This window comes from Leptinotarsa decemlineata, unplaced genomic scaffold (genome assembly GCF_025532065.1).
Source record: "Leptinotarsa decemlineata unplaced genomic scaffold, Ldec_3_MD MMD2_tig00078422_RagTag_RagTag, whole genome shotgun sequence".
In the NCBI taxonomy this organism is placed as follows: Eukaryota; Metazoa; Arthropoda; class Insecta; order Coleoptera; family Chrysomelidae; genus Leptinotarsa; species Leptinotarsa decemlineata.
Window position 1 is genome coordinate 3,210,089 of NW_027412747.1, and position 23,039 is coordinate 3,233,127.

Below are 23,039 nucleotides of genomic sequence, written 5' to 3' on the forward strand. Positions count from 1 at the left end.
ATAACAGGATAAGATAACCAAGGGAAAGTTTTTTTGTGCAATTATTATTTATTTTTTGTAAATTACTTACATATACCTGTTTCCATATAATTATCACCTTGAAGATTAAAATTAATTTCGCTAAAAAAAAATAACAGGAGACGTTCAGGACAGTGGTTGGACACTGATGAGCCATCCAGATATTACCCAATGGCGAAAACTCACCAAAAAATTACCGTGGTTACTGTATGGTGGTCAGCGGCTGGTGTGATTCACTATAACTGTCTTTAACTGGGCCAAATCATCACAGCAGAGTCCTTTCGTGAGGAAATTGACTAAATGTACCGAAAATTGCGTAGGCAGCAACTGCCACTGGTCAACAGAAGAGGTCCGATCCTGCTTCACGACAACGTAACTTCATCACCTTCGCCAATGAGTACCAGGAAAAACGACCTTCGTCGACTTCATCGAATCCCGAGCACGCAGTTTTTATGCTCACTGAATTGATCGATTTGTGTTACGTTGTCAGAAGTGCACTGTGAAACAACGTTATCACTGAATTGATTTTTCCATCAAAAAAAGCTTGCAGAAAACATATTCCACCCCAAATTCAACTACCTATGAAACCCGCATACAGAAGTAGAGAAATCAAAGTCTGTTGTATTTACCACTCTTGTAGTCCGTTGTACAAATGATTAGTTTTACAATGTGGTTGAGAAAATGGAGACTAAAAGTTTGAATCTGGATAGCAATGAGGACAGTGAAAAATTCCATTGATAATATTGGTCTTTATCGTCCCTTCTGTTACAGTGCAGCTCTCGGGTGTAATTCTGGTTTGAAAGCAACCAATCTTAGGAATTTTCTCTGAGCTTATTTTAACTCAAGTTATATACAAAGGGATAATTTTGTACCCAAGATAGGAGAGTTTTAGGTGTTTAGTAATAAAAAATTGTCGCGAATGAATGTAGTGTCTGGTAATATGTATCACACAAGTGATACAAATTCATAAAAAATATAGCACCTTCTTGCCTACAATTTATATCGGTGATGCCTGTTACACTTTTTACTTCGATTAGTGAAAGTAACATTCTTAAAAAAGTATGCCGAATACTGATGACAAATATTCCTGACACCATTAGGAGCACCACCAACATACCAGGTTTCTCTGACAGGGACACTCAAAGCAGTTTTTCTAATTTTCTACCAAACTCGTACTCTACTGCAGTCCGAAACTTCAAATTTCCTTCCAGAGAGTGAGCCATACTTCTCAATTCTATCGTGGAAGTTAATATCCAGAAATACATCATTGCCGTCGGAACCAATGTTCAGCCTAAGGACATAATTGTCTCGTCTAGAATTTCCAATAAAAAGTCTGCATATACCTTTCCAATCTTGCAGTCGTAGATACTTTCCTCCAACAAGGTGGTGAAATGGATGTGAACCAACAACACCTGAAAGCTCGGAGACTAATAATCCTCGCAACTCGTCCGATCTTATCGAATGTATGCCCCCTCAATCCCTAACACCGTAATTGAAGGTAGCTTTGAACTCTATACCGTAACTTTCTATCTGAAAACCAGTTAACCTGCTTCAAAAGTAAGAAAGACGGTCGCATAGCCACCCTCTGCACTGAATCAACTAACCAGATGCATGCCTCTACTACCACAGAGGATCAAATAGTGAATGAACAAACCAGTAAAGATACGCCCGAAGAAGCCATTGTATGACGAAACACGTGTTGCGTTTTTGTAAAATTGTTTAGTGAAAATCTCACAATAAAGTGTTTTTGAACACGTTTGAACAAATCAACATGCTGACACAACTCTACAATAGCACAAAAACGACGAAGGCCGACTCCAACGCAACTGGTCAATTTATCCAACCGAACTTACGAATTCTAGAAAACACGAAAAAAGACCTATTACCTTGTTGAGACCGTGTTAATTTTTTTTTCTTCTCCTTTTTTATTATCAACATCATTCATTTTTCATTAGAACATAAACGGAGTATTTTCCCACCTGGAAATGCTCCGACTTCTCATACAAGGAATACAACCACCTATACGCATCTGACTAAGTGAGAACTGCCGTCGTCACAAGAGATAAGGAGCATGCTCATCATCTGCCGTCAATTTGTAGTATCTACACAGATGAACTGTATGCCATAGCTCAAGCCATAGCACACTGTGAAAGACTGGAAGGTAACTCTATTATTTTCACTGATTCACCAAATGCAATCTACGGAATCAAACAGTTTCACCCAAGAAATATATCAAAATTGTCTAACGCTTGGAGCTCACAAAATTCCAGAATGCTTTAATATTAGTCACTGCCGGTAAATTTAATAAACTCTACATAATCAATTTTTGACTTTGATGTGAAACATTTATAGCCGCACGTAAAACCGATTGCTAGCCTGGCCATCGGTCGCCACACTATATGATAGTGTAACAATGAGGAACATTTTGTTGAGCCGCCATCGGTCATGGGATGCTAAGACGTTGAATCGTAATTGCTATACAGAAGCCGCTAATGTTTACTCTTTGTATGTGATTTACTTCATGTGAAAAGGAAATAAAAGGTGTTATTCATAAAAGTACGACCAGTGGTTGTTTCTATCATTATCAGTGTTGGGATGAAACTCCAGTAATATTCATAAAAAAGGTTCCCATATAGATATTGACAACTATCACCAAATATCACTAGTGAGTGGTTCATCAAAACCACTAAAAAGAAATAGTTTCGAATAGAATTGTCTTATTTTTTGAAGAATATAATATCCTATCTGGTAAGCAATATGGGTTTAGAAAAGCTATATTAGTTGAGACAGCTATTGCTAGTAAATTTGAGTTTATTTACAATGGCATTTGTAAGGAAAAATATGTTGTATCAACTTCATTTGATGTAGCGAAAGCTTTAGATTCGGTTTATAACGAAAATATGATTAGTGAATTGTACAACATTAGCATCAGATGATTCGTTTTTGAATAGAGTAAATCATTTGTATCTGACAAAAAAATGGTTGTGTTTGGTTGGTTTTCAGGTTTTGCCGTGGTCTTCTTTGGTTATAACCTCCATTGTAACCAAAGAAGATCAGGCAAAACCCGACAACCAACCAAAACATTGACGCCAGCCGTGAAAGCTCACATTACTATAGAAGAATGGTTGTTACTCTGAATAACAGCATCAGAAACTCAATATTTATTATTGGGGTACCACAAGTGTCAACCATAGGACTTCTACTATTCTGTTTATATAAATGATCTCCCTAAATATATCAAACTTATTTCGGTATATCTCTGGTATTCTAGTCGCTTTCCTTCCCATCTGCTCCACATCATCCATGTTTTTGCAGTATGGGCACTTGCCAGAACTTGTTTTCCGGTGTTCGAATAGACATATTCTGAAACATTAATATCCTGTTAGAGCCTGTGTCAGAAAATAATCTGTTTCGCCATATTTTCTATTCAACCACTCCTGGGTGTTCGAAATAAGACGTTTCGTCCAGCGTCCATATACTGCATTATATATACCATTTAGTTTGCCATCTCATCATCAGATTTTTTCTAACAAGTTATTTCGATATACCATGATATGTTTTCGTTCTTTCTCTCACTATCTATCGGGGGAAACCCTACCATGACGGCAACATCATCTGTGAATATGTATAGCAACTTTGAGTGAACTACACTTTCATAGAGCTTTCTCTTCGATGCTCTACGGCCCCCACGTTTGGTAAGAGACAGGAGAGGGCGGTCAATGTCTTTTCTGCTGAAATGTTGGGTTTTCCAGGTAGTTTAATTGAAGCCAGTCATTACCAAGAGTTCGTTTTTATTCGTATCAAAGTTAACATCTTACATCGAAGAGTATATGCACACTAATGATTCATCAGAATCGGGGTTATACAGAATTGGTTGCTCATCACTTATTATCTAATTGTTATATATTTGAACTGCAAACAATTCAATGTACTGTAAAGGTTGCAGTAATACATAATTAGGTCGAGGTGAGTTTAATGAACCTGCAACGTTTCTATACGTAGAATTGTGGAAAAGACAATTGAATATAATACGAATTTGGTAAACTATTTGAAATGTAAAATATGTGACTTAAATCTTTATCACACCTCCCTTGGCAAAATAAAAAGAAAAGTTTTTAAAAAAATTTTTTTTCTTCTTCTAATCACTAAAACTAAATCTAATTACAGTATCTAATCTAATTATACTATCACTCAGTTGTAATACGGTTTCACTCTGTTTTTATGCACTGTCTTCTTTATTGTCCACTTTAATCACTATATTCGGGTGTTCGTCTCTTATCACTGAATAAGGACCCTTAAAAAGTTCTAGCATTTTGTTAGTAACATTATTTTTCACTAAAATTAAATCTCCTACTCTAAACTCATTACTAGGATTACAGTACTCATCATATCTCTCTTTTCTATTTGTTTTAGATTTTAACAAATTATTTTTTGCATCGGCACATGCTCGCTGAAGACGGTGTTTCAGTTCTAGAGGATAGTTATCAAAAGTATACAGAGGATCAATATTTTCACCAATGTTAGTGGGAAGTTTCGGTAAATGCCCAAAAACTAGCTCGTAAGGAGAATATTTTGTTTCTGTATGAACCGTTGTATTGTATGAAAAACACCAAATTAGATGTCTGCATTCTTAGGTACGCGCACAGATGTTTGTGTGAATTTTCTAAGGATCCTATTGTCTGTGGGTGATATGCACACTAATTGAGTTGTTTTATATCAAGTAATTTACACATTTCGGCGAATACTGAATTTATGAATTTGGTACCCTGGTCCGAAAGAATTTGTTTCGGAATTCCGTATCGTAAAACGGTTACTGCTTCTTTATTTGGTAGTGCGACAATTCCGGGGTGATCAGTCCTAGTTTCATCATTTACACTCTGGTTATCCAGCAATCTCTTTGTTCGTGAACATGTTATAACATTCACAGAGGCATCAATTTTTCTGGACATTTCTTTCAAGTTGTCAGATGGTATTTCTACTCGAGAAAGAGCGTCTGCAACGTTTGAATTGCTCTTAACGTACTGTACTACATAGTCATATTCATCTAAAACAAGTCGAAATTTCGTCAGTCTACTAGACGGTTGATTTGAGCCGTACAAAAATATAAGAGGCCTATGATCAGTCTGTATTACAAATTTTCTTCCATACAGATATGGTCTGTAATGTTTCACTGACCAAACTATAGCTAAAAGCTCTAGTTCAATAATGCTATAATTTCTTTTTGCTTTATTTAATGTTCTACTGGCATATGCAATTGGTTTATTGTCTCCGTTACAGAGTACTCCTGAAATTGCTATTTTTGAGGCATCAGTTTTCAGTATGAAAGTGTTTTCAGCTGAAAAATCTGGGTATTGTAAAACTGGAGGTGATGTTAATCTTGATTTCAAATTTTCAAATGCTTCTTGACATTCATCAGTCCAGATAAATTTTTCACCTTTTCTAGAAAGTTTGTTCAGAGGTGATGTTATATGAGCAAAATTTGGAATAAAAGACCTGTAATAATTAGCAAAAGCTACCAATCGTTTCGTTTCCTGTGCGTCTTTGGGTACTAGATATTGTTGTAAGGCCAGAATTTTTGACGGGTCGGGAGATACTCCTGACGCTGAAATTTTATGACCTAAATAAATGATTTCTTTTCTGAAAAATTGACATTTACTTGGGTTGAGTTTTAAATTTACCTTTCGCAACCTGTGCAAAACTTTCGTTAAATTTTTGTTGTGATCCATTAAACTATTTCCCAGAATAATAATATCGTCTAAGTAAACTAAACAACATTCAAAATTTAAACCTGTCATAGCCATAGTTAAAGCCCTTGAGAATACACTGGGACTTACTTTCGCACCCATTGGCAATCTGGTCATTTGGTATTGCCCAGTATTCGTGGTGAAAGCTGTATACTCTCTAGAAGCTGGGTCGAGTTCAATTTGGTAATATCCTTGTGCTAAGTCAAGATGGGAAAAATAAATTGCACCGGAAAGTGAATCTAAAATCTCATTAATATTAGCAATAGGAAATTTTTCGTCTTTAAGACATTTATTTAGTAATCTATAATCAATAACAACTCTCCACTTGCGTTCTCCATTTTCGTCCGATTTTTTGGGTACTATTAGTAGTGGTGACGACCATGGAGATCTAGCAGGTTCTATTATTTTATCGTTTAACATTTTTTCAATCTGTTTCTCAATTTCCAGTTTTTGTGATTGAGGTAGTCGGTATGGTTTTGTGTACACGGGGGTTGTGTTTTCCTTGAGTTGAATTGAATGTTTATAAATGTTAGTTACTGAAAGTATATCATTGGGTAAATGGAAAACGTCCGCGAATTTCGCACAGATATGGTCGAGTGCTCGTTTTTCCTCCTCATTTAGTGCGTCTTTACAAATTGATTTTAAAACTTCTTCCACTCGTTGAACGGATGAAACATTCATGTCGTTGTAAGAAATAATTTCGAACAATTTAGCGTCAGCAATTTTCGGTGAAAAATTCTTAATTTCTACTGGTTCTTCTCGCGTGTTCAGAATTTTTACTGGAATTTCATTTCCGTCTACCGGTTTTGAAATAGATCCGGCAAGAAAGACACCACTGGCTATTTCTTGAGGAAATACTATGCATTCAAAATTTTTGTTTATCTTGAAGTACTTGATTATTTCACAGCGCGGGGGAACACTAGTATTTTTATTGAAGTTGGACTCTATTGGAATTGTAAATTTATTCCCATAAACTGTGAAAGAAAACTCAAAATTTTCATAATCTATGATTGCTGAGTATTTTTTGAAAAAATCTGCACCTAAAATCCCTTGTATGTTATTGTCAAATGATTCTATTATAAAGAATTTATGTGTGAACTCATTTTTGCCGGCTTGTAAAGGTAAGTATAATGACCAAGCGTATTTGTTGACCCTGAAATTCCGTCGATTTTTATTGTGTCTGAATAATCTATTGCAGACAAGTGTCTGTTTACATGTTTGTGGAAAAGTGCGCTAATCGATGCACCTGAGTCGAGAAGTAAATAAATTTCCTGATTATTGTAATTGAATCTGACATAGTTTAAATCGTGTATATCAAAGTTAGCATAATTTTTCAGACTATTGGCCTCGAAAAAATGTTTGCTCTTGTGAGCTGTTTTCATTTGATTCCTCGTTTTCTACACTATTTACTAAAAACATATTTTGTCTTCTATTGTCTCTTCTAATATTTTGATTTTGTTGGGGACGATAATTTGGTGAGTTTTGAGAGAAACGATTTCTATTCATAGGGTTGTTTTGTCTGTTAACACTATTGAATCTCCCTCGAAAATTGTTGTTTGGAATGTACCTTGTATTGTTATGTCTGTTCGAACTGTTTTGATACCTGTTCCCGTTATGTCCTCTATATCTATTGTTGAAATTTTTGAAATGATGATTTTGTTTATTTCGAATGTGAAACATAGTCGGTGGTTGATGGTTGTCTTGTGTGAATTCGTCTTTTGCTCCATTAATTGCGTCTGTCAGTGTGTTGTAATTCCGAGCTTTTATAATAGTTCTAAGTTCTGTATTTTGTATACCTTTTGCGAAAACGTCAATTGCTAGTTTTTCATTCTCTTTCCTGAAAATTTCAGTAGAATCTGTGTTGTCACCTGCCTGAGCTAAAGTAAGATCTGACATTAGTGTTTCTATTGATCTTCCGTATTCATCGATACTTGAGTTACCTTGTTTTATATTTTGTAATTTAGCCGAAAGTGTTGGAGCTGATTGCTTTGGCAAAAAGTTAGTTTTTAAATCTTTTAATAAATTTGCGGCGGTGGTATAATTGTTTTTCATTCGGATTTTATCTCTGTGAGATATGCAAGCTTTAAGAACATAATTTATTAAAGATTGTTTGCCTAACGTGTCTAACGTAGGTTCATATAATTCAATTCCCTCTATTAACTGATACACGCCTTCAGTTGTGCCATTTAATTTTGGCAGTAAGTTAGCTGCTGTTTTGAAATCAAATTTGTCTCCACTCATGAGTATCTCTGTAATCAAACCTGTATCTATATTAGTGCTAATATCTATTTTCCTAACTGAACTGATCCTATCATCCAAAATATTTTTTACTCTAGTAGATACTTTCTCTAATCTATGTAAATATAATTCTACTTGAGCAATTTCATCCTTAGTTGACCCGCTATTATTAAACTTATGAACTAATTCATTAATAAGTGAATTAATATTTTCTAACCTCTGATACCGTCTCTGCGTAGCTGCTTCACTTCGTTTTTCGTAAGAATCTTTGCGAAGATTTTCTTCAAATTTCACCAGTTGTTCTTCAGCTCCTGAGAACTCCTTCAGAATATCTTTGCTGCTCATGAGCGTATTCTAATATTCTCTTTTTCAGTTGGAATTAATACCTTCTCGAGACCTTCGAAGTTCGCTTAACGCGATTTGTCGTTCCATTGATTTTTTCATACCATCTCGCATTTTCCTCCATATAAAATAAATAATAACAATTGCGATGAATATTAAAATTGGAATTATCATTCCGTCGGTGTGTGTAAATTCGGTGGAACTGGATTGATTTGCATTATTTGATCCCGTGCCAGTAGCTTGTATCTGCAGTCTTTCTTCGTTTGTAACTTTTGATCCACACATTTTTAACTATTTGGTTTTTTCTCTTCACACTGGTTGGACTGGACTGGCAGGATCGCCATGAAATGTTGGGTTTTCCAGGTAGTTTAATTGAAGCCAGTCATTACCAAGAGTTCGTTTTTATTCTTATCAAAGTTAACATCTTACATCGAAGAGTATATGCACACTAATGATGCATCAGAATCGGGGTTATATAGAATTGGTTGCTCATCACTTATTATCTAATTGTTATATATTTGAACTGCAAACAGTTCAATGTACTGAAAAGGTTGCAGTAATACATAATTAGGTCGAGGTGAGTTTAATGAACCTGCAACGTTTCTATACATAGAATTGTGGAAAAGACAATTGAATATAATACGAATTTGGTAAACTATTTGAAATGTAAAATATGTGACTTAAATCTTTATCGCACTGCTTTCTCAACGGATTTATTTATGTGTTCCGCGAAAGTAAGCTTTGTGTCTATCCATATTCCTAGATACTTTACAGCCCTGCTTGGTGTTAACAACGTGTTTGCAATTTCTTCAGACCACCAATAAACTGGTTGTTTGCCTGTTTCGGGTTTCTTTCTTGATATTGTTTTATCTGATGTTTCCCGGAGAATTTTTGTGAATCGTGGGCGGTGGTGGTGCTTTCGTTGTGCTCAATTTCCTCTAATATGTATGTGATACACTTTATCTTGATCGAGTTTTTTACTCTGCCGGCCTGTATACTCAGGTTTTCTAGTAGATCCATTAATTTTTTCTGTTATTTCAAATATATAATAACTGAGAGATTCCTTGTCGCTAACTTTTCAGTAGGATTTGTTGACTTTTGTATTTTCAGTGACTGTGAAATCTAGAATGATATGATAGATATTAAAAAATACGCTTTAACCACGTAGGGTTATTAGTGTAGATTCAGTGATACAGATTATGCTAGTGCTATATTTCGTGTAACATATTAATGTGTTTGAGAAAAGCTAAGAGATTGTCACTATTACAATTTTCTCCTAATATGTCTTTGAGTGAACGAGTAATATTGAAATTGAGTCAATCATTATGATATAGAACGCATTGGGTTAACATATGTTCAACACTTAAAATAGAATTACACACTGTACATTTAGGTTGCTGTTCGCCCGTCAGAAGATATCCATGAGTAGCGCGTGTATGACCCAGTCGAAGTCGTGGGGGATTACTTGTTTTCGCATGTCATCAGGTGTGTGCTTCCATGGTAGAACTGATGCCTTGATGCTGGATAATTTTGAGGATGATTCATTCCATTGGGATTGCCAACAGTTGGTGAGGATATGTTTGTAAAAGGGTTTCAGATCTCGGTACGCAACTTGAAGTTATGTTGCTGTAATCGGGTTGGTAATAATAGCTTCCTTTGCTAGTTTGTCCGCCATCTCATTACCTGTTATTCCTATTTGCGATGGAATCCACATAAAATGAGTTTGTGATTCTTCATTTTGTAGCAGAGAGTGTATAGCTCTTTTCATGAGGAGTATGATGGGGTGGTTGGTGTACAGTTCTTCAATTGCCTCAAGTGCATTCAGTGAGTCTATCACAATAAGGCATTTTGTTAGATTCCTTACTTCGGCGAAATTTAATGCTTTCAATATAGCATATAATTCCCCTGTGAATACTGTACTGTCTTTGGGTAATTTGAAGGAGGCCCAGTAATCAGAACATATTGGTTTATTAGTTGATGAAATTCTGTCTTAATTATCTCATGATTGGTTTCATTTCTGTTATACTGGGTGAGACTTATGTTTGTTTGTATTTGAGGAATTGAGCAGGGAGAAGGGTTTGATTGATATATTTGAAGTATTTATAATATTTGGAAGTGAAAGACGTAAACTGGATAGGTAGCGGTTATATCTCTCATAGAATGGAAGATCAGCTCTTTTCTTTCTAGCAAAAGTGTTTTTAAATATGTTTGCGACGACGTTGTGGTGAACTGGGTTTGTTTTACCACAAGCAGTTCATTTGTGGCGATCCACTCGGTCAGTACTTTTCCCATTATATCGGTTTGATATATACTCCATTGTGGTGATTTGGCAATAAAGTACCCAAACACAATAGCTTTCTCCTTTTTTGATTCTATCTGCCTCTCAATCATGTACAGTGTATCATCCAGGTCTTCTATGTCTTCATCTCAGCAGCAGCTATAGATTGCCTACTGCGTTGTGGATGCATATAAGTGTAGCCCATGCGGTACCCTACTGAGTAATCTGTTCTAGGATTTTTATAGTTGTGTCTAATTTTGTATCGTGTATTTCATCTTTTCTGTTAATAAAAAAAAAACATAGAAAGCCATTAATGAAATTATATCTAATAAAACAAATAGAGTCCTTAGAATGAACAAAATGAACATGGAGAAAATGTGATAGAAAATGAAAAAAAAGGCAAATTTATTCAGTAATTTTTTCACTAATATTGGCACTGAAATGGCTAAAAAAATTGAGTACTCAAATATACCTGATGATTTCCTTGTTGACATCCACGTAAATGCATCTATATTTTTTGAACCTGTTATATTCATATTCTAAATTTATGTTTAGAGCATGGTACTATTCCATTCAAGTGGAAAGACTATAGTAATACCTATCTTCAAATACGGTGATTCAAATAAACTTAGTAATCATAGATCTATCTCTATTATATCTAATTTAGCTAAAATCTTTGAACATTGCATTGAAAGTAGACTGTTAACATTTATAACATCATGTTATAACAGAACATCAATATGGCTTTATATAGAATTCTAATACTGAAAAAGCTATCTTAGATCTGACAAAAGAAATGATAACTTTCTTGACAAATCAGCTAAATGTTTAGCGATTTTTCAGGACTTGGCCAAAGCATTTGACACTGTGTCTCATGATGCACGGTTGAAAAAACTTGAAAGATATGATATTAGGGAAATATCCCCATAACTTTTACAAAACTATCTCAGTGGTAGAACCCAACAAGTCAAAATCGGTAAAACCCAAAGTTTACGTTCAATCCTATCCATTGGTGTGCCTCAAGGTACAGTATTGGGTCCAATAATGTTCCTTGTATACATAAACAATATTTGCCGCATTAATAATATTCTAGGTCACACCATATGCTAAGTCGATGATACTGCATTGATTTTCATAGGCAACACCTGGAATGAAACTATTCACACAGCTGAGCTAGATTTGAGGAAAATTGGATTATGGCTAAATAACAACAAATTAAGTATAAACATACAAAAAACTAAATTTTTCACCTTTTCTCTCAGATCTATCGACCAACCCACCACAAATAAAATTCATAAACCTGATTGTCCACGTCTACAGTGCTAAGTAATGCCCCGAAATAAAGACATCGTCAATTAAATTTTTCTCGACCAGTACATGAGGTGGGACGAACATGTTAATACATTTTACAATCTGAGGAACAGTTTATCCAAAAATAATTTAATAACTCTATATTACAATTTGGCTGAATCTGTCCCTAAGTTACTGCATTACAGCGTAGGGTAGCGCCTTGAATAATATTCTCGACCCTCTAAAAATTGCCCAGAATTCTATACTGAAAATTTACAAAAAAGAAAAACGATTTTCAACCACGTTACTCTACAACAATACACCGATAATGAATATAAATTCCTAATATATTTACAGAAGCATTATCTGGGTCTATTTAAGGTAAATTAAAAAAACTAGAAAATGATATAACAAGGTCAAGTTATAAATTCCACTTTTCAGGAAAACTCATTTCCAAACAAGTCTTTCTTATTATGACTCAAAATTTTTCAACCTTCTTCCTGAAAATCTAAAAACTATAAATGGTATAAAAAACTTCAAAACTGCCTTGAAAAGTTATTCACTAAGAAACCCAATTCGTTTCTAAAATTAATACCTTTGCTATCATTCGCCTATCAATATATTTTAAATTTTCAGGGAAGAAAGTTTTTGGCTTTCTACTACTCCATCTTGATACAAAAAAATGTGGGAATTTTCCAAAGAAATGAAGGAAGTAATCTTTTCCTAGCCTTTCTGACAAGAACTCACTCAAACCATTAGAATTGTATAGACCTCCCATTTCACTCATTTTTTTTTATAATCATATCCATTTTATATCCATACATTCAGTGAGATAACTCTGAAGTCATATATTATTTGAAATGTTGATGTACGAGTATGTATTAATTGAATGAATAAACGAAATGATGGCTTTTCGGTTTGATTCGCTAACAATGAGAACTGCCCCTACGTCCTTTGCTGTAGCGATGGCGGTGTCATAAGCTTGGCAACTTCTGTTAATATTAATTTACAGAACTTTCATGGTGACTATTTTGGTTGAGGCCTACTTGAGATCTATCTGCTGTCTTTTTGTTTTTCGGCAGTTTGGATTTCCCGCTTGGTATCCTTATTTTTTTCAGTGCACGCAGTAGGACTTGTTCTAAGCACTTGCGATATGTCCATCTTTCTCACATTTCACGCAGGGAACTTCGCATGGTGCTTTAATGTGGTCATATTGTCAGCGTCTGCAGCATTTTGCTTTTTTTTTTTTCTCTCGAGTACTTTGCATTCCGTCCATCCTATTTGTAAAATACGGTTTCACTCTGCCTATTACCATAGGCGGGCCGTAGGGCTCTTATTTCAAATTTTTCAGGTTCTACTGGAATAGATTCCAATATGGCTCCCTTTATTTCTTCTTCCGTTGATGCCTCATCCATACCCTTTATGTGGATGGTTTTTCTATTCAGTAATATGGCTATTTCTGTTTGCAGAAATTTCTTTTGGATCTTATTTTTCATAGTTTTGGCTTTTTAGGCTCCATTTTTAATTGTCAAGGGTAAGTCTCTCTTGTTTTCGTTACGTTTCAAATCCCCAACCCTATTTCTTTCGGGTTTATTGTTTGTTTCACTGTTTTTAACGAATCTGCATACGTTTTACCTTTCATTCAGATCATGATAGCCTCATGTTTTAGTCTTCTTCTTTTACTGAGTGGAGAATTCTCATTTGTTTGATTTTGTGTCGGCTGTTGACTCACGGTGCCTTCGTTCTGTCTGTACATGAATTGTATGTTTGTGCCTGCGAACAAATAAGCTTGTCGCCCACTTGTCCAACTACAGCCAGCATACTGAAGGAGCTGTTTGTTCGATTTCTCAAGGGAATTTTAGTTGTCATCGAGCGGTGACAGAAATATGTCTATCACTAGCAGTTCTGACGAAGAAGTCGTCATTATAGTGGCCACATTATTGAATGTAGAAGAAAATAGCCACAAAAAAGAAGGGTGTGGTTCACATTAATCAAAATAGGGCAAATCTGGGAGAGTTTCATCATCTTTTCAACGACCTGAAAGAAGACGAGGAGAATTTTTTTCAGTATTTTCGAATAACTCCAGGCAAATTTTCAGAACTTCTGGATATTCCAGAGCCTTCCTCAACAAGCAACTCAATTTTTCCTCACTTGGCCAGTCCGTCACAGCACGTATCGTGCTGTGCCGTGCCAGGCTAGTGGGCGATTGTTCATTCATTTTCATTGTTCCAATCCTATACGTATTTTGACGGGACGGGCCGTGCTGTGGCAGACAAGTGGGCGACAAGCTATATTCTAACCTTATTTTTTACATAGTACCACCAATTCCGTCTAGCTCGGGTACTGCGAACTTCGTCTGATTTAACGCTAATGCTTTGTAAGGGAAATATTTCCGTCTTCATCTTCTAAACCTAAGGAATGTTGCATCATGGCAACTTCTCCGTGTTTCTTATTTTGTTTTTAACTCTCATTATTCTCTTACAGCTTCAGAAAATATTTTCTAACGATCCTTTTTTGCAATACCTTACACTCTTTGCAATGTATTTCAACGATATCTTGGGTATCGAGCTGAGCGCCATTTTCCAACATTGTTTTATGCTTTTCCTACATATTCTTCGTTTGCTCTTCAAATTCTTATTTCTGTTCAACTTTCATATTTTGAATTAGCTCTCAAAGTCATCGGTTTTTGTCAAGCAGTGCCTGAGCCACTTCCTTTTTGTCTTTATCGGTATGTACTTGCTCCATGCACTTTCTTATTTCTCTACTTTTGAGTTTTTCAGATAAGACAACAGTTAAATTTTACTCTCGATATTTTTGAAATACTTTTTCAAGTGCTTTATCATGCTCTTCAACTGTTTCACTACCACTATTTTACATTTATATTTTTATTATTTTATCAACTTCTTCTGTCACCAAATATGATTTTCAGAAACCAATAAATTCACATTTATTATTTATTTCCATATATTGAAAACGGACTAACTTGCTTTTTCTGTTTTATTTTCTAGAAATTTCAAACTCTTATCATTTGGAGAAGAAGCTGAGGAAGACGAAGAGGAATCTACTAGGGAGAGTAAAAAGTTTGTTGGAAAGGGAAAATCAACACATGATGTACTAGGTAGGACATTTTCAATTCAAGACTACCATTCGCATTAGTTGTTTCTACTTATTTCAGACGATCCAAAGTTGAGTTCCAAAACAGAAGTTTTGAATGAAGTCAAAGAGGATGAAGAAATCGATCCAGAAGAACAACTGGAAAGCATAAGGAAGAAACTGAAAACCAGTAACAACCAGAAATCTAAGAGCCACAAATCATTAAATAATATCAGTGATGATTATGATGATGACTTCAAAGATTATTACTTGAACAAAGACATAGATCTGGAAAAAGAAAAGAAGATGTAAGTTATTTCACGAACGTTCTCTTATTCTTATAGGAACTCTACAATTCTTCTAGGAAGGAAATCAAATTGGAACTCGAAAATTTGAAGAAGGACTACCATAAAAACAAACTAAAGAAAGAGGAAGAAAAATCAGAAGCTGTAAAGGAGGAAGAAGCTAGAAGCGAAATGTACAAAGAATATAAAGAAGAGCATGACAAGTACAAATGCAAGAAAGAGCAATTACCTAAAAAGGGGCTTGGTAGGGAAAAATTCACTTTGGACCTACTAGCAAAGTTCAAGAAAAAATTACAGTCAGTCAAAGAGAAGGAAACGCCAGAAAATGTTGAGGATAATGATGATGATGATGATATAGACAATGAGGAAAAATGGTAAATACAATATATATATATATATATATGATGTGTTGTTTTTCCGGGTGTTCATCCGTTACACCTCTCGAAGCGAAGCAGTAACTCGTCTTGATAATGCTATCTGAGATGATGGCGAAACGTCGACTATCTAATAGTACACAACGGATGAACACCCGGAAAAACAACACATCATATTCTACCATCCGTGAAAACCTACATTGTAATATATATATATATATATATATATATATATATATATATATATATATATATATATATATATATATAAAAAATAAATAGATAAGTACTCTTTGATCATTCCCATATTGATTTCAATCTAAGAGCCACCGGTATACAGCTGTTTCAGCCTATTGGGCATCGTCAGTACCGGGCAGGCGGTCCTCGATTGAAGACAAAATGAGAAAAAACCAAGAAAGTACTTGATAAAAATAGCTGCGTAAACGCAAGCGAAACATAAGTGGAACCACCTATTGGTGTGACACCCAAGTCAACTTGCCAAGTTTTTATGTCAGTGTTGGTGGTTTGACCAATCAACCGACAACTGCGGTAGCAGAAATTTGGGAAGCTAACCTGAAATGCCATCGGAAAACGAATCCACATGTTTCTAGAAATGATATGAAATCTAGAAAGGTTAATGCAGTCAAGCTGCTGGAAAATAATTCCATGAAAATCAAAAAATAAATAGATAAGGCTGAAACAGCTGTATACCGGTGGCTCTTAGATTGAAATCAATATGGGAATGATCAAAGATTTAATATCTTTCTAGATTTCATATCATTTCTAGAAACATGTGGATTCGTTTTCCGATGGCATTTCAGGTTAGCTTCCCAAATTTCTGCTACCGCAGTTGTCGGTTGATTGGTCAAACCACCAACACTGACATAAAAACTTGGCAAGTTGACTTGGGTGTCACACCAATAGGTGGTTCCACTTATGTTTCGCTTGCGTTTACGCAGCTATTTTTATCAAGTACTTTCTTGGTTTTTTCTCATTTTGTCTTCAATCGAGGACCGCCTGCCCGGTACTGACGATGCCCAATAGGCTGAAACAGCTGTATACCGGTGGCTCTTAGATTGAAATCAATATGGGAATGATCAAAGAGTACTTATCTATTTATTTTTTGATTTTCATGGAATTATTTTCCAGCAGCTTGACTGCATTAACCTTTCTAGATTTCATATCATTTCTAGAAACATGTGGATTCGTTTTCCGATGGCATTTCAGGTTAGCTTCCCAAATTTCTGCTACCGCAGTTGTCGGTTGATTGGTCAAACCACCAACACTGACATAAAAACTTGGCAAGTTGACTTGGGTGTCACACCAATAGGTGTTTCCACTTATGTTTCGCTTGCGTTTACGCAGCTATTTTTATCAAGTACTTTCTTGGTTTTTTCTCATTTTGTCTTCAATCGAGGACCGCCTGCCCGGTACTGACGATGCCCAATAGGCTGAAACAGCTGTATACCGGTGGCTCTTAGATTGAAATCAATATGGGAATGATCAAAGAGTACTTATCTATTTATTTTTTGATTTTCATGGAATTATTTTCCAGCAGCTTGACTGCATTAACCTTTCTAGATTTTATATATATATATATATATATATATATATATATATATATATATATATATATATATATATATATATATATATATATATAACATGGAGTCACAAAAATTTTACTACTAATTTTCTACTCCTATAAGAGTGGATTTTAACAAAATAGCTCACTTATTCTTCAAACTTGCATATGGTTACACCTTATTGCTATCTTAGTAAGATACCGTGATATTTGATACCGTAGATCATTGCCTTTTTTTCTTTTTTTTTTTCTGAGAATGTACCCTTCCTCTTGAAAAATGAACAAAGGTTAATCAGATTATGGGTGATTAAATACTCAAAAAAACAGCAGAAAACATTGACTTCTTCACAAAAAATTTCTTCGTGGGTGTTCCAAAAACACCATTATGACATTCTTGCTGTGATTATTTGCCCTGTAATGAAACATTCAGATTAGTCTTGAGTTTTAACACTTTATAGAACTTAATAGAATCTCTATGCATACAATGGAAATTCAATGACTGTCCTTCAATTTCCAGGCCTCAATTATAGAATTGATGTTACCTGATACTGACATAATTTATTTCATTCTTTTTTCGTTAGAAGAGAAGTGGCCGTTTCATAGGCATACATAATTGAGTCGCTCGAAAAGTAAAAAATGTATTATTTATTTCAAACAATCGATGTCGTTGTGTGTTTAACAAATCTCAAAATACTTTTCATAGATGTATGTATACAGTTAGTACCAAAAATATGGAACAAATACATCAATGGTTTTTTTATTACACACTCAAAATTGTTTTTACCCTTGGATTTTTATTAAAATTTTCAGAACTCTATACTCTTTCAAAAAGCACCTTTTAATGTATCACATACCTGCATAGCTTACCTGGTTAAATCAGATATACCTAGCAACTTTATTTTTTTAAATGGAACACCCCGTATATTAATACATTTTTGGAATCGCTCTAGTATTTTAATACTTTTTTGTTAATAATGTCCTATACCTATCTCTATCTGTTTTCGAGATAAAAAATAAATTGTGCTAAATATGGTCCAAAACATAGCCTTAATTGAAATTAAGTACATCAGTACTCTCAATTCATGAAAAGTTGATATTTTGATTATAATTTGGACAAACTCGAAATATTCACATAACACCAAGAAATCGATTCCATATCATACATGGCGTGCTAAAATTACTATTATTTCCATTGTGCATAAAAGTAGTCAAAAGTTCATTTTTTCAAATGAAACCCCCTGTATATTACTCGGTAAATTGAAAGATGGTGAAAAATGCTTCAAGATGATATATCATGTCCCTATACCTAAATCGTTTTCTCAGTAAAGTCGCTTCTTCTAGAAACATAATTTTTTTTTAGAATTTGGATTTAGGTAGCAGTGCAATTATCAAGCTTATGGCAGTTCGGTTACTTTTATAAGTAATTTACAAAGAGTTATCGACGGTGTTTCGAATCATCTTCCAAAATGAATGCAAATATCGATTATTCAAACGAAGTTCTTATGAAATTATTTATTATACACATGAACAAAGTGATCAAATCATTGTCAGAACGTGTAAAAAATTCAACCAATTGTATCCGAATTAACACCAATGAGCGAGAGGAAGTTTGTAAGGTTACAAAGTTTCCAGGGAACAACTGTACCAAAAATCAGTCATTTCTACGTAAAAAGTAAGATTTTGTGGGCTAAAACATGTGAAAGTACAGACAATAACACAATAGGATGATTCAAAATAACAAAATTGTAAACAAAATATTACATTTTCACAATAAATGCTGAAAATGTTGTCCATTACATTCTAAACACTTTAAAATGTTTTTTGTACGCGACTTGTGGTTGCTTTTTCAATTTTCTGGGGATCCAGATCTTCAATACTCCGCACTATTCGCCGTCGCAATTCTTCTTTGGTAGGCACTGGAGTACTGAATACCCTTTCTTTTAAAACACCCCATAAAAAAAGTCAAGTGGCGTGAGATCGGGTGATCTCGGTGGCCAATCCCACGGTCCTAAACGCCTAAACCAACGATCGTCGAAGAGTTCGTCAAGTTTCCTGGAAACTTCCTGGGTGGAATGAGCTGGCGCTCCGTCCAGTTGAAACCACGAATTCCTATATTCCTCCAAAGGCAAATTTTCAAGAAAATCGGTTACAGTTGTCCTTAATATTTGGAAATATCTCTCTGCATTCAGTGTGTCTTCATAAATAAAAAAGGTAATTTTATTGTTCTTCAGAATACAGAAAACATTCAGGTCAAATTTTTCTTGAAAACCCATTTCTTTTGTAACATGAGGATTATAATCAACCCAAAAATGTTTATTCCTTCTATTGAAAATACCATCCCTCGTAAATTTTGATTCGTCGCTCTAAATTATTTTTGACAAAAATTCCCGATGTTCCTGTGTATGAATCAAAAGGGATTTACAAAAATGCATTCTACGTTCGAAGTCTTCTGCTTTTAGAGCTTGAACTTTGGTAAATTTATACGGATGCATTCCGTGATTTTTCAAAATTCGTTGTACTGAAGCATGTGATACACCTAAATCTTTTTATGCACTGCGAATGGAAGCTTCTGGATATGCATAAAAATATGCCAAAACGTTAACAGTATTGTCCTCATTTGAAGTAACAGGTTTTGGTAATGTTGAAGGCGCTTTTAACATGGAGCCATAGTTAAGGAAATTATTTTGAAATCTTACTAACTTCCTATCGTTTATTGGTGTTCTGGCAATGATCTGGCAATGATTTGATCACACTGTCCGTGTATAATAAATAATTTCATAAGAACTTCGTTTCAATAATCAATATTTGCATTCATTTTTGGCGATTTTTTGAAACACCGTCAATAACCATTTATCAGTTACTTATAAAAGTCACCAAACTGTCATAAGCTTGATATTTCCACGGCTACCTAGAAATCAAATTCTTTAAAAATTATTTTTTGTACAACTGTTATTGAAAATCTCTTTGATAGAAACACTTCAATCAGAACACCTACCAAAAAATCATTTAGAAAAGTTCACACATGCAGTTCGTGCTATTGGTAATATTAAATCCCTGTGAAGTTACTGGCGATGACGAAGTAGTATTCAGTCCAACTGTAGAAAGTCCTTCATGACTAACCAATAATCCTCCTTAAAATAAAGTTAGTTGGCGTATGTAGTTGGAACATATGCCTTGTAATCCAAAGATCGTGTGTTCAAATCCCATGGACCCTATAATTTTTGTATTATCAGCAATAACGTTATACAAAAAAATGTGTATAATACATTTGTTAAAAGTGATTTTATTTTGCTCGTGAGTTTGCTCCACTTACTAACGCTCGTTTTGCAATAATCCCCACTCACAAAATAAAATGCCACTTTCAACACTTCTAAGTAAAACATGAATAACTATTTTTCCACAAAAACGGCTTTATTAAGAAAACTTGAAAATTTAGGTATAGGAACATGTATATCATCTTGAAGCATTTTTCACCATCTTTCAATTTGTCGAGTAATATACAGGGGGTTTCATTTGAAAAAATTAACTTTCGACTTCTTTTATGCACAATGGAAAAAGAAGCTCATATAGAAAAACTAGTTAAAAAGAATGAACTGTTCCTGAAAGAAGTTACACATAGAGAAGAAGAATGGAACTCTATTATCAAAAAACAAGAAGAATTAATCAAATCTTCACAAAATGAAATTATTGAACTGAGAAGAAAACTTGAGTTTGCTACTAATAAAGCAACAGCAACTAGGTATTCTCAAACGGATGAAATATGGAAATCTGCTCATTCTGTCTCTACCCAAACTACTAATATCATCCCCAAAGGAAAAAATGATCAAACAGTAGTAAAAGAGAGAATAAAAGAAGATCTTAGTAGTAACAATTGCAGTAATACAATAGATAAACGGTTTCAGAACCCCAATAAAAATAAAATTCTCTTCGTAGGTGGTTACCAAGGAAGAGATATGCTCAAATGCTTGATGTTGCATAATAAAGAAAATTATCATATTCAGTCCATTTTGAAACCGAATTGTAATTCTTCCATACTCGTGGAGACAGTGGTGAGTAACACCAGTAATTTTACCACAAATGACATAGTTATTGTATGGATGGATGACGTAGTTAACCACTGTATAGAAAAATTTGCATACCTCACAAATACAAATTACATTATAATAACTAAACCATACAGATATGATCAAAAAGAAATCAATGATTTAATTTACCAAAACAATTTACAGTTGAAAAAAACGCTTCATATGATGAACCCAGCACATAACTGCCTTATACTTGACTGCAATAATTATTTGATGAAATCGAACTACCTTCGAAACGGTTATAATATATCATCAAAAGGAAAATGGTATTTATCTAAAGCAATCTGGAGTCTTATAATTTCAAGTCTTTCGAAATCCAAGCAACGTAATCTTGAACTAACTATTAACGACTTGACAGCTGCAAGTGGCAGCATTAATAAATCAATGGCAACGCAATCAACATCACTAGCACATGAGTTACAAGAAGCGATTTCTTCCAAGAGTAAGGAAACTCAACATTTTTTATATCCACGCCTATCCCAGGAAGCTCATCTATTGATTCCTTAATTAAGAAATGTAACGGTAATTTTAACGTGAATATTATACGTGTTAATTTCCAGGGTTTATTTAATAATTTTAACTTGTTGGAATTATTTGTAAAGAGTAATAGCACTGATATAATTTAATTGAGTGAGCATTGGATTACTGGAGATTTTCATTCTTTTATGAATTTGGATGATTACAAAATGGCATCTATTTTTTGTAGAAGAAACCATATTCGGGGTGGTGCGTGCATTTTGGTAAATCAAAATATTTGTTTCAAAGATATTGAGTCAATAAAACACCTGTCTACAGAATGCCAAATTGAGATATGTGCAATGTGCTGTGTAATAGATAGTGTGAAAATTGTCATTATAACTGCTTACAGACCTCTTAGTGGTGAATCAGATTTATTCTTTGACTGTTTGTCGCAGGCATTACATATTGCTGAAAAAAGGTCTAAAAACATAATTCTTTGGGGGGATTTCAACATTGACTTACTTTCAAATGATAGGAACGCAAACATATTAAGAGATTTATTTTCATCTTTTCAGCTGTCTAATAATATGCTAGGTCCAACAAGAGTTTTCACTAATATTAATGGGTATACCAGTAGTACGTGTATTGACTATATGGCAACAACGTTATCTTCAAACGTATATGATTGTCAGCTAATCCAACCAGATATTGCTGATCATCTTTCTCATATCTTGACGTTAAACTTGGATAAGGTCCATCATGAGCTCAAAAGTAATCCTAATGCGTATGTATCTCTGAAACGTCAAGTGCACCCCAACAATATCAGTGAAATGAGATGGAGACTGAATAATATACAATGGTTCCCAACTCTTTCCTATCTCACAGTTAAGGAAGGATTCTCCTACTTTTTGGAATCTATTAAATGGTGTTTTGAAGTCTCCTGTCCAAAGAAAATTGTCAAAGCGAAAAAGTTAAATAATCGTTGGATAACCAATGATCTTGTCGAAGAGGGAAAATATTTGAGAGAAATGTTCCATGTCTTAACTAGTTTTCAAGTAATTGACTTGCTAAGCATGTCTAATTATAAAAATAGACTTAAAGAGCATAAAAAAAACATTAGGCATAGTAAATTAGACTACTTTTCCGCAAAAATTAGTAATGCTACCAATAAAACTAGGGAAACGTGGAATATAATAAACAATCAGCTTGGCAAACATGGGTTTTCTTG

The 23,039-nt window shown here is 34.4% G+C and overlaps 2 protein-coding genes across 2 annotated transcripts in view; one reads left to right on the forward strand and one right to left on the reverse strand.

Annotated features, from left to right (window-relative positions):
* Positions 1-23,039, forward strand: part of LOC111504310 (spliceosome-associated protein CWC27 homolog) — a 35,115-nt gene that overhangs the window by 3,721 nt on the left and 8,355 nt on the right. The window contains exons 3-5 of the mRNA XM_074186052.1: positions 14,919-15,028; positions 15,086-15,311; positions 15,368-15,682. Of these exons, the coding sequence (XP_074042153.1) occupies positions 14,919-15,028; positions 15,086-15,311; positions 15,368-15,682 (651 nt within the window). The remainder of the gene's footprint in view (positions 1-14,918; positions 15,029-15,085; positions 15,312-15,367; positions 15,683-23,039) is intronic.
* CycT (Cyclin T) overlaps positions 17,379-23,039 on the reverse strand; it is a 51,221-nt gene continuing 45,560 nt past the window's right edge. Inside the window, exon 6 of the mRNA XM_074186048.1 lies at positions 17,379-17,679. Coding sequence (XP_074042149.1) covers positions 17,671-17,679 — 9 coding nt within the window. The 3' untranslated portion in view covers positions 17,379-17,670. The remainder of the gene's footprint in view (positions 17,680-23,039) is intronic.